Raw genomic sequence first — 13041 nt, forward strand, 5'->3', positions numbered from 1 at the left:
CACCCTGCAGCCTCATAGCATCCTCCTCACAGCTCACACTGCCACCCAGCTTTGTGTCATCCACAAACTTAGAGATGTTACATTTAATTCCCTCGTCTAAATCGTTAATATATATTGTAAACAACTGGGGTCCCAGCACCACGCCTTGCTACACCCCACTAGTCACTGCCTGCCATTCAGAAAAGGACCAGTTAATTCCTACTCTTTGCTTTCTGTCTGCCAACCAGTTCTCTATCCGTCAATTCCATAGCCCCCCCATTACCGTGTGCTCTAATTTTGCCCACAAATCTCTTGTGTGGGACCTTGTCAAAGGCTTTTTGAAGAGAGCTACATTGTTAGACTTTACGAATGAGGCATTAAACTGAGGTTTGGATCAGTTTTTCACCAGTCTGAAGAAGGGTCTCGACCCGAAACGTCACCCATTCCTTCTCTCCTGAGATGCTGCCTGACCTGCTGAGTTACTCCAGCATTTTGTGAATAAATACCTTCGATTTGTACCAGCATCTGCAGTTATTTTCTTACATTATACTGCGGTTGTGCGTATTATCTAGCCTGAGATAACCAAGGCCACTCTTTTAAAAAGTTAACCCATTGTTTTTGCGTACACTCACACACACGGATGACTTAAAGCACATTGTGGTGGGGTGCACACTGTACAGCTGCCCGTAGTATAAGGTGAGCAATGCTACACTGGTGAGGTAACTGTATTATCTAGCCTGAGAAACCAAGGCCACTCTTTTAAAGAGTTAACCGATTGTTTTTGCGTACACTCACACACACTGAGATGACTTAAAGCACATTGTGGTATAGGGTGAGCAATGCTACACTAGTGAGATAACTGTATTATCTAGCCTGAGATAACCAAGGCCACTCTTTTAACGAGTTAACCCATTGTTTTTGCGTACACTCACACACTCAGATGACTTAAAGCACATTGTGGTGGGGTGCACAGCTGCCTGTAGTATAGGGTGAGCAATGCTACACTGGTGAGGTAACTGTATTATCCAGCCTGAGATAACCAATGCTACACTGGTGAGTGTGTGTGTGGTTGCCACTGGTGCCGTGCAGGGGCGCATGGCGCATGCGCCAGCCCGTCTCCCGGCGTTGCTAGGGGAGGTGGCGACGTTTGAGCGCAGGTCGTAGCCGGGTTTCCTGCTCACGCTTTCCTTCTCTTGTTCACCGAACCACAAGCATGGCCGATCCCAGGACTCGGCAGATCAAGATCAAGACCGGCGTGGTGAAGCGGTAAGCGGGGAAAGAGAGGGAGGGGGGAGGTAGTGGGTGGGTTGTTTGCCGGTCGGGGACTCTCTATGTTGCCGCCCCCGCCGCCGCTACTACTCCTACTCCAGGCTCGGGCCTGCTGAGGTCTGACTCAGACTCGAGTGCTGATTCACCGCCCCCCCCCCGCCTCTGCTCTCTGCGGAATCCACCGGGTTGTTCATGACAGAAATATGGGAGGGGGAGGGGGAGGGGGGACACACAGGCCTGACCTGATGAGCTGGTTTACCAACTTACTTTAACGAGAATGAATTCAAATGTAAACCAAATCATTGTGAACGCATTGAAGGACGACAATAAAACACTCGTTTGACGCTTGGTGCAGACACACTGCACCAACAATGTCTGGGTTTCTCTTCTCTTTCTGCCTGGAGTCTGTTCCCACTCCTACTAAACATTAATAGGGTATTGTAGACACAACGTTGCTCAGCGGGACAGGCAGCATCTCGAGAGAAAAGGAATAGGCAATAGACAGACAATAGACAATAGACAGACAATAGACAGACAATAGACAATAGACAGACAATAGACAATAGACAGACAATAGACAATAGACAATAGACAGACAATAGGTGCAGGAGGAGGCCATTCGGCCCTTCGAGCCAGCACCACCATTCAATGTGATCATGGCTGATCATTCTCAATCACTACCCCGTTCCTGCCTTCTCTCCATACCCCCTGATCCCTTTAGCCACAAGAGCCACATCTAAATCCCTCTTAAATATAGCCAATGAACTGGCCTCAACTACCTTCTGTGGCAGAGAATTTCACAGATTCACCACTCTGTGTGAAAATGATTATGGCTGATCATTCTCAAATCAGTACCCCGTTCCTGCCTTCTCCCCATACCCCCTGACTCCTCTATCCTTAAGAGTTCCATCTAGCTCTCTCTTGAATGCATTCAGAGAATTGGCCTCCACTGCCTTCTGAGGCAGTGAATTCAACAGATTTACAGCTCTCTGACTGAAAATGCTTTTCCTCATCTCTGTTCTAAATGGCCTACCCCTTATTCTTAAACTGTGGCCCCTGGCTCTGGACTCCCCCAACATTGGGACCATGTTTCCTGCCTCTAACGTGTCCAACCCCTTAATAATCTTATATGTTTCGATAAGATCCCCTCTCATCCTTCTGAATTCATGTGTATACAAGCCTGGCCGCTCCAGTCTTTCAATATACGACAGTCCCGCCATTCTGGGAATTAACCTAGTAAACCTACGCTGCATGCCCTCAATAGCAAGAATATCCTTCCTCAAATTTGGAGACCAAAACTGCACACAGTACTCCAGGTGCGGTCTCACTAGGGCCCTGTACAACTACCAAAACCTATCCTATCCATGCGTCTGTCTAAATGCCGCAAAAGTATCTGCATCTTTCTCCACGGCAAGTTGTTCCAAACATCCCCCACCTTTTGTGTGAAATGGTTACCCGTCAGGTTCCCATTAAACCTTTTCCCCCTCATCATAAACCTACGTCTCTGGTTCTCGATTCATCTCAGTCCTGACAACATCCTCATAAATATTCTCTCCGTCCTTTCCACGTTGGCAACATCTTTCCTATAACAATGGGGACCAAAACTGAACACAATACTCTAAATGTGTAGGAAGAAACTGCAGATAGGCACAAAAAGTTGGAGTTACTCAACGGGTCATGCAGCATCTTTGGAGAAAAGGAATAGGAGAAAAATAAATGTCTGAAGAAGGGTCTCGACCCAAAACCTCACCAGATCACATTGAATGGTGGTGCTGGCACGAAGGGCCAAATAGCCTACTCCTGCACCTATTGTCTATTGTGGGATTTGAGCCAAACGCGGGCAGGTGGAACGAGTGTAGATTGGGCATGTTGGCTGGCATTAATAAATTGGACCAATGGGCCTTTTTCTACATGGTATGACTCTATCTGGTATGACAAAGGCAAATGTGTTGAGAGGATAAAAACCCAAAATGAGCCAATTGATAGCAATTAAAGTGGAACCAACCAACAAGTTGGGTATTGACTGCTCACTCTAGTACAGAGCTCAACAACAATTCCACCTTTCAATAACTAAATATTGTCTCAAATTATGCATGGCAGGCTTTCAGGATGTTAATAGATTCAAAATTTAAAACCCAAATAGAAAAGAGCAACAAACAATTGGCTGGAGTAACTCAGCGGGTCGAGCAGCATCTGTGGGGCAAATGGGGTTGCCAACGTTTCGGATTGAAGGCTTGGGCTTTATATTAAACTTGCTTTATTATTTCAACACTTCAAGTATTTTCTTAATTCTGATTGCATTTTAAAGCTTTTATTCATGTGCAATACTTCCACGAATGTAACATTATAAGTGAACAGATCATTTGTTTTAGTGATGTGTACGTGTGTGTGTAAAACGCTGGCTTAATTCTTAAAAACGGTGTCCTTGGTTTCTCACACAAGTCAATGCATGAAGCCTCAGTTTAACGTCTCATCCTATGGTCTATCAAAGTAGCTCGCTTCTTCATTGATGTTTCAGCCCAGTCTTTTCCACTCAAGTCTCGTAAGTGGGACTTGAACCTGCAAATTTCTGGCTCTGTAGTGATAATACTACTAGCTTGAACTATTAGCTTTCTGGAAGACTGTTCTATGTGTAGTTCTTTTATGTTCACAAGTTTGTTACTTTGGACCAGTTGGGCCAAAGGCCTGTTTCCATGCTGTATGACTCTGTGACTCTGACTCTCAAGTTGTTCTGATCCAACCACATTGAATGTATGGGCAGCTTGACATGGCAATTGCTCTGCCTCAGACTGCAAAAAATTGCAGAGTTGTGATTGCAGTCCAGTCCATCACAAAAAACAGCCTCCCTCATAAGGCTCCATCTATACTTCACAATGTCTTGGGAAAGAAGACCACATAATCAAGGGCCATTAATACCACGGTCAATCCCACTTCACCTGTTGGGAAGAAGATCAAAAAGCTTGAAAACATATATCACCAGATGCAAGAACAACTTCTTCCCCAGTTATCAGTTTTGAATGGGCTGCTCATATTGTTACCGATGAATTCTCAATCTTCCAATCTACCTTGTTGTGGCCCTTGAGCATTTTTAAAAATCTGCATTGATTGTAGCTGTAACACTATTTCCTGCAGTGTTTTCTCTTTTGCACTACCTGATGAGTATGTATGATATGATTTCCCAGGATAGTATGCAAAACAAAGTTTTCTTCTGTATCTCGGTATACATGATAATAATAATCGTTTGTGTTATAGCTGTAAAATAGTGATATGCAATGATTTTAAATATTAATGGATTAATACAATGTGTTATTTTTGTGTTGCTCTGGAAAGGTAAACTAACCAGTGAAGTATAGTGGAAATTAGTTTAGTTTTAGTTTCGAGATACAGCGCGGAAACAGGCCCTTCGATCCCGGCATATTAACACTTTCCCAGAGACATTTTGTTGGGCTAAGAATATCTTGGACGATCTGGGCTAGTGAAGGGAGATTGAGAAGATTATGACATTTTATAAATTTAATAAACTTAGTTCCCAGCTTAATTAATTTAGGGTAACAGAAATAAACATTGAATCATCAATAGAAAGCCACAACATCTTGTGTTGTATAGAATTGTTAACAAACAAAATGTGTCAAGGAACTTCTTGGAAATAATATCCAACAAAAATTGGATATGTAGTCACAGAGGGAGATGATATACCAGATGTTGATTTCAACTATAATAAAAGGGGGGAAAGCAGGGCAAGGCTTGGAGAGAGAGGACAGTAGAGCATTGAGACCAGACAGTTAAAGGAGTGAAGACAGAAAATCCTGGAAATATGCAGCACATGTGGAGAGAGAAATGTAGTTCTGATTTTGGGTTGGTGACCTTTCATCCGAATCGGTTGTTAACCTGAAACGTTAACTCGGTTTCTTTATGAGATACTGTCTGACCTGCTAGGTGTTTCCAGCATCTATATTTTGCTTTTTGACAGGTGATGGACCGGGTGTTAGTGGTGGAACTATTAGAATCAATGTAGGCCAAATGCCAGTGTTGGAAGAGGGTAACAGAATAGGAGAAGGTGGTCAGGATGGTGGGGGTGGAAATGGTAACAAGGGGAAGATTTTACAATCAATAAGTCACCTGTAAAGGCTATTTGGTGCAAGTCTGAGATAAATGGTAGCAGAGCTTTGGGTGTTCATGTTATGGCACCCTAGCCAGGATAATCAAATCTTGATGTTACATGAGCATGGTTAAGGGTTTCAGCAATGCACACAATCTTGAAATTCCACGGAATAAAGGGAAATTATGCAAGAAATTGTTTCTTAATATTGTTTGATATGTGCCATTTTCCTTTTTCGCCATAGGTTTAAGACTGTTAATATTTTTGAAGGCTGGTTTTATGTTCACATTTCATATCTATGCCGATATTTCTTTTTTTTTCTCTTGTTCCTCCTTTTTTTAAAATGAGTTTTGATTAGCAAGTGGATAGAGAGACGGCATGATAACATATTCAATGAGTTAAGAGAAGTAGAAACAAATTTTAAATCTTTAATAGTTGCGAGGTGACTTTAAGCTCATTTTTTAAGTTGTTTGAAAGGCCACAGGTTGTGTCCTGGTTGTGTATAGTTGGGATCAGTTTTAATTGATCTGGAAAGATTTGGGAATCTATATTGTACACACAAGGCTAAGAATCTGTCAGCCTGGTGCTAATTTAGGCTGATAGTTTAGTGTTGATTAAACCAAACTGACACCAATAGATTAGAATAAGCCTAAAACAATTCACAGTGCAATCCTTTTAGTTTATCTACAACATTCTTTTAACACTCATATTTAAATGTTGTTGGCATACTATAATTACACATCTGAGCCTAGACTATGAAAGAACCTTGCAATACCACTAGTGGGGAGAATGTATTGATTTATAATACAGAACCTTTTGCTATTTGTACCATTATTGCAAGAAATAGGCTTATTTCCTTCAGTCTTTTAGGGGATTACATTTTGCCTCTTTGCAAAGGACATTAACATTGTGTCGTGTGATGCAATCAATAGAAAAGATTAGACTGCTGCAGCAAATCATAACTATCCACAACCATGAGGTGTTGTATAGATCTGCATATCAATTTGCAACATTATGGCTTGGCTTATCTCATACTCTTCTATCTTCAATTTCAAACACGCTAAAGTTATGGAGCTCTACTAAACATGCTTGTCAGTAGCATTAGCCCAATACAGTCAGTTGACAATAACTGTCACTTCCAAAGGTGTCACTTCCACTGTTTCCTTCTCAGTGGGTCTATAACCTTAAATGGTTGGCCACACTTTTGCCATCCATTGTTGTCGAGCTGGATTGAACTGCACTTGACTAGTTCAACTTTCTAGTTTTATCCATGGTTTCTCTTCTTGCTCCAAAACCTTAACTGATAGGTCCCTGAAATTATGATGGTGGCCTGCTACTGCTTCTAATATACATGCTGTTCCTTGCAACATAATCTGAAAGCAAAAAATCCTTTTCTGTATGTGGGTAGATTAAAATGTTGCTCCTGCTTTTGACTTTACCGTTATCTTTCAATGTTGCTTTCTAATGCTGTCCAAATTAAAAATGGAAAGACCAAAATCATTGACTTTGATTCTTATCACGAACATAATTTTCTCTTCACTGACTCCATTTGAATGGATTAAAACCGAACTAAAATGTGCTAACTTAGTAGCACGTTTGACTTTGAGATAAGTTGCAGACGACAACTCCCAATCCATTATTGAGAATGCTTACATTGTTTAAAACTCCACTCGTGTCATGTCATAATATTTATTCATCGGTTTATGCTTGCTGACCTTCATTTTCGACTCTGGACTGTTAAAGTAGGCACAGCCAGACACAAAAACAGCTTTTTTTTCCCACGAGTGGTAGTTCTACTCAATAACCAAAGTCTGTAATCTCTTTTTGGCCCTGGTTTATTTTCACCCACGTGTTTAGACCGTAATGTTGTATCCTTATTGTTTTGATGTGTTTATGCTTTATTCTTAATTGTTAACTGTATGTTTGTGTTGTCATTTGTGAGCGAAGCACCAAGGCACATTCCTTGTATATGCACATACTTGGCCAATAAACTCATTCATTCAAATCTCTCTGGTACACCATTTCAGTCTTATCCAGCACTATAACATTCTGGAAACATGTGCTGTTCTACTTTTGTCATTGAAGTTAACCATGCTATTGTAGGCTGATGTGCTTTAGCTGCCAAGGTCCCAGACTCTGGAATTCCCCTTTTACTTCCTTTAAGATGCTTTCTTTAAAATTGGTATTGTCATGTGTACAAAGGTACAGTAGAAAAATGTTTGACATGTTATCCAGGCAAATCACGTCGTACATGAGTACATCAGAAAGTGCAAAATAAAATAAAAGACAGAGTGCTACAGCTATAGAGAAAGTGGAGATTAAAAAATGGGAAGGGCCACAACAGGGTTGATTGGCAGTGCATGTCTTTATCCTTCAAAGCATCCATCATCGTTCCTTTCCAAAGAAACCAGTAACCTCCTGTTTAAATGACTACCGTCCTGTCGCACTGACATCAGTCATCATGAAGTGCTTCGAGCGACTAGTCAAAACTCACATCGGCTCCTCTCTCCCTGACACCTTGGACCCTCTTCAGTTTGCATATAGACCAAACGGCCAGGGACGATGCCATCGCCATGGCAATACATACTGCGCTCACCCATCTGGACAAAGGAAATACACATGTGAGAATGCTCTTTATTGACTACAGCTCGGCATTCAACACTATTATTCCCTCAAAACTCATCCCCAAGCTCCTTGATCTTGGACTGGAGACCTCCATCTGCGGATGGATATTCGATTTCCTGACGGGCAGGCCCCAGGTGGTGAGAATTGACAGCCACACCTCTTCCTCACTGATCCTCAACACAGGCACACCACAGGGCTGTGTGCTCAGTCCTTTCCTGTACTCCCTGTTCACGCACGACTGTACTGCTAAGTACAGCTCAAACAGCATCCTAAAGTTTGCTGACGACATGACCATCTTGGGCCTCATCACAGACAACAATGAGACGGCCTACAGAGAGGAGGTAAAGGCACTAAACAGCTGGTGCCAGGAAAATAACCTCTCAATGTCAGCAAAACTAAAGAGATGATCGTGGACTACAGGAGGCAGCGGGGGAGTGGACACCTCCCCATCCACATCGGTGATGCTGAGGTTGAAAGGGTCAGCAGCTTTAAGTTCCTCGGTGTGCACATCACTGAGGACCTTTCCTGGACACTGCACACGGACACAATAACAAAGAAGGCCTGCCAGCGGCTCTTTTTCCTGAGAAGACTGAGGAAGTTTGGCATGAAAGCCAGCATCCTCACAAACTTCTACAGATGCACCATCGAGAGCCTGCTGATGGGCTGCATTACAGTCTGGTACGGGAACTGTTCTGCCCACAGCCACAAATCACTACAGAGAGTGGTGAAGACGGCACAGCACATCACTGGCAACTGTCTCCCGGCCATTCAGGACATTTTCTACCGGCGGTGCCTGCGGAAGGCACGCAGCATCATCAAGGACCACAGCCATCCAGCATGCAGGCTATTTTCCTTGTTACTGTCAGGCAGACGATACAGGAGTATGGCTGCCCGTACCAGCAGACTTAAGAACAGTTTCTACCATCAGGCCATCAGGCTTCTGAACTCATAAACACATTTCACATCATATATGTTGATTATTTTAATATTGTTTTTTATCTTATTTATCCTTGGAATATTACTGCTGAGGTGACCCGCTGTCTTGTCAAATACATTTCATTGTACCGTTGACCCTGTGCCAACCTACATATGACAAATAAAATTAAAAATTAAAATTAAAATTAGAATTAAATTAATTATCCATAACATTTGCGAGGTTCAGGAGTTTGAGTGGGGAAGAAGCTGTTCTTGTATCTGGTGGTGTACATTTTCAAGGCTCTTTACCTTCTGAATTTTGTCTTCTCTATATTAACTTTAATTTATATGCTGTAACTGTAATTCTTTTTTTGCACAATCCGCAGGCATTGCCACTTTCATTTCACTGCACATCGTGTATGTGAATGTGACAAATAAACTTGACTTGACTTGACTTGAGAGAGAATGATCATTGTGCGAGCTTCCTTCGTAATGTTTTCTTGACGTGTCAGCTCGAAGAGTAGATGGAGTCATTGGGGAGAGGACTGGGAAGGAAGAGGCTGGATTCTGAGACGTAGGCTGGGTTCAAATCTCTGCAATTTCATGGGTTTCATTAAGAGAAAATCTGGTTTAAAAGATGATTGTAGTTCAACTCATTAAATTACCATTGGGGCACTTTCTGGCGTAACTTCTGGGTAAACACCATTGCTGTCTTAGTTCCGATGTAAACTTGAGTGATTGTACAGTGTTTTGGAAATTACAAATGGACTTGCTTGCACTAGGGACTGAGCACAGAATTGTTTAGTAGGTAAGTTCCTTTTTTTCGTAAGTCATCTATTGTGTACGTCAGGAGTATTGTGTACCACAGAATGAGTCAACGAGACAGGGTTAAATAGCCGTTTCTCAGTCTTTTTTTAATCTCTATTCATTGAGCTTGGAAAATGTTTAATATTGAATTATATTTTCAGGCTATTTTCCATTGATGGGCTGCCATTATTGGTATGTTGCTAGAGAGTACAAATACTTTGGAGTGTACCTGTACATTAAACTGGACTTGTCTAGGAATGCTGAGGCCCTGTACAAGAAGGGACAGAGCGGCTGTACTTTTTGAGAAGGCTCTGCTCCTTCAACGTCTGCAGTGAGATGCTGCAGATGTTCTGCCAATCGGTGGTAGCCAGTGCCATCTTTGCTGCCGTGTGATGGGACAGCAGGGCGAAGGCTGCGCACGCCAATAGGATCAACAAACTCATCAGGAAGGCTGGCTCCGTCCTGGGGGCGAAGTTGGATTCATGGGAGGTGGTCTTGGAGGGGAGGATGTTCCTCAAACTGCGGAGCATCCTTGAAAATACAGCTCACCCCCTCCATGACACTGGTCAACCTGAGGAGTATCTTCAGCAACAGACTGGTTCCACCGAGATGCAGGATAGAATGCCACAGGAAATCCTTCTTCCCAGTGGCTATCAAAATGTACAACTCCTCCCTCTGTCGTGGGGTAGACTGAGACTGATTTTCTCCCTTCCTCCCCCCCCCCCCCCCCCACACAAACCAATCCTTTCCACTCGTCACTTTAATTTCATGTTACTGAGGGAGTTTTAAAATGGCATTTAATCGGTAATATAATGATTTTCACTCCAACCATCACTACAAGGCTGCCACAATTAAGCAATTAAAAAAAAAAGAGTTGTACATAAATTTAGTTAAATGCATATGCCTGCAGAAAGAATAAGTAATGCATTTCACCTTGCTGCTGATAAGCATAGGTTAAAAGAAGCAAACTTTTATAATTTGAATTTGGGACTCTGAAAAATTCTCATTTGCTTGCATGTAAAGTTTTTGAAATTGTTTTGAGAATTAACGCTTGAATGCTGCAGTGGGGATCATTTAAAAGATAGTGGAAAATATTAAATTACATGTTAAATTTAGCATTTTAAATGTTGGAGCCAGTGTTGCTGGTGGCATTCACTTTTGCCGTTCTTCTCTCAAACACCTTGATAAGTTATTTGTCATAGCTTTGTACATCTATTAAATCTTTTAATGTGATTAAGTAGACTTTTGACACTCTCCATCACTGGTATGCCATTGAACTTCTTGAATATTGCCTGAATTGCATTCATTCCAAGCAGGTAGTTCTTGTCTTTGACAGTCAAGAGCTGTAGTAAATCATGCAGAATACCTAACCTCTGTCATATTCTTGCTGTTACAGTCACATTTGTCGTAAAATTTCTTGTGTTAGAAGGTAAAGACGAGTATTGGTTGGCTTGTGTGTGGAAACTGATCTCAGACTTGCAAATAATGTCAGCAAAGGACATCATATACCTGAGTTATTCCTGCAGTATAACATTTTTGTTGGAAATCAGAATTAATGGTGCAATGCAGTAAGCGGAGCTATTACTGGAAATGCTATGATTACATTTTATAGATCAGCTGGAAAGTTGAGCAGAGTGATGGCAGATGGAATTTAATCCAGGCATGGAGGTAATGCATTTGAGTCATAGAGTTATATAGCACGGAAACAGGCCCTTCAACCCAACACGTCCGTGGTGATCAAGATGTCTATCTCCCTGCGTTTGGCCCATTTACCTCTGAGCCTTTTCTATCCAAGTACCTATTCAAATATCTTTTTAACATTGTAATTATATCACCCTCAAAAGCTTCCTCTGGCAGCTTGTTCCATGTACCCACCATGTTCTATGTAAGGTTCCTTTTAAATCTTTCCCCTCTTATCTTACGTCTGTGTCCGCTAATTTTAAATTCCCCTGCCCTGGGGGAAAAAAACTGATCATCCATCTTATCTATGCTCCTCATTCTTTTATGTACTCTGAGATCATCTCTCAGCCTCCCAAGCTCCAGGGAAAACAGATCAAACCTGTCCAGCCTCTCCGTATAACTCAAACTCTGCATCCTGGTTGCAACTTTGTGAATCTTTTCTGCACCCTCTCCAGTTTACATAAGGTCCCAACTCCTACACTCAATGCCCATATGGTAAGGGCCAGACAAAAACAGACAGGGATCTTAGAAGCTTTGATGTGCAGAGGGTGTACATTCATAGCACCCTGGAAATGTTGACAGTTGGATAGGATAGTGAAGAAGGTTCATAGCTTGCTTCCCTCATAGGCAGGGGTAGTCAGAATAAGAATTGGGACATTATGTTGCATCCTTACAGGACACTAATCAGGCCACTATTCACAAAATGCTGGAGTAACTCAGCAGGTCAGGCAGCATCTCGGGAGAGAAGGAATGGGTGACGTTTCGGGTCGAGACCCCTCTTCAGACTGCACTCCACAGTCCACACATGCCACACTCCACACATGCAGTTCTGGTCATCATGTTATAGACAGGATGTGGTAGTGCTAGAAACAGTGCAGAAGAAATTCACCATGATGTTACCTGGAATGACAGCCTTTCGTTGCAAGGAGCGATTGGATTGGCTGGAATTCCTCTGACTGGAGTAATGTAGACTGAGGGGTGACTCTCAGTCCTTCAAAGTGTAAGGGTATATGAAACAAGCCGTCAGAGGAAGTGGAGAGGCAGGTTCAATTTTTGAAAAGCATTTGGGATGGTACATGGATGGAAAAGGAGTAGAGGGATGTGAAAAATAATGCAGGAAAGTGGGGTTAGTATGGATAGGCATCTTGCTTGGCATGGATGAATCCAGCTGAGGGGCTTGTTTTGTACTGTATGTCTCGATGATTCTGAAGAATTAAAAGTAGAATCAAATAAAAGAGTCCATCTCATTCAGCTGGGCGACAAAGGAGGAGTGCTATAGAATGATGTTGACTGCTGAAGGGTATAGAGAGCCAACAAAGAATCTCGGATAGTACATCACGGTTATAGAGGTTATCAATTCTGATTTTGATATATGTTGCTGAAGTGGTGTGAAAGAGTGGGAATCCTGATTGGGTTGATTTAACAAGGAATGATGAGTCTGGAAATCAAAATCAAAGAACTGCAGAAATCTGAAATAAAACAGAAAATATTGGAAAAAGCAAGTCAGGCAGTATCTGAGGAAAGGGAAACAGAGTTGATGTTTCAGCTCCAAGATCTTTCATCATGCATCCCTGGAAGAGAATTGACAGTGAATTCAACAGTAAATGAAAGATCTTGGACTTATAACATCGACACTGTTTCTCTTTCCACAGATGTTGTCAGATCTG

The 13041-nt window shown here is 42.2% G+C and overlaps 1 protein-coding gene across 1 annotated transcript in view; it reads left to right on the forward strand.

Moving 5' to 3' along the window:
• Window positions 1-1088: 1088 nt before the first annotated feature.
• Window positions 1089-13041, forward strand: part of tbca (tubulin cofactor a) — a 51864-nt gene continuing 39911 nt past the window's right edge. The window contains exon 1 of the mRNA XM_078397103.1: window positions 1089-1245. Within this exon, the coding sequence (XP_078253229.1) occupies window positions 1193-1245 (53 nt within the window). The 5' untranslated portion in view covers window positions 1089-1192. The remainder of the gene's footprint in view (window positions 1246-13041) is intronic.

This window comes from Rhinoraja longicauda, chromosome 3 (assembly GCF_053455715.1).
Source record: "Rhinoraja longicauda isolate Sanriku21f chromosome 3, sRhiLon1.1, whole genome shotgun sequence".
In the NCBI taxonomy this organism is placed as follows: Eukaryota; Metazoa; Chordata; class Chondrichthyes; order Rajiformes; family Arhynchobatidae; genus Rhinoraja; species Rhinoraja longicauda.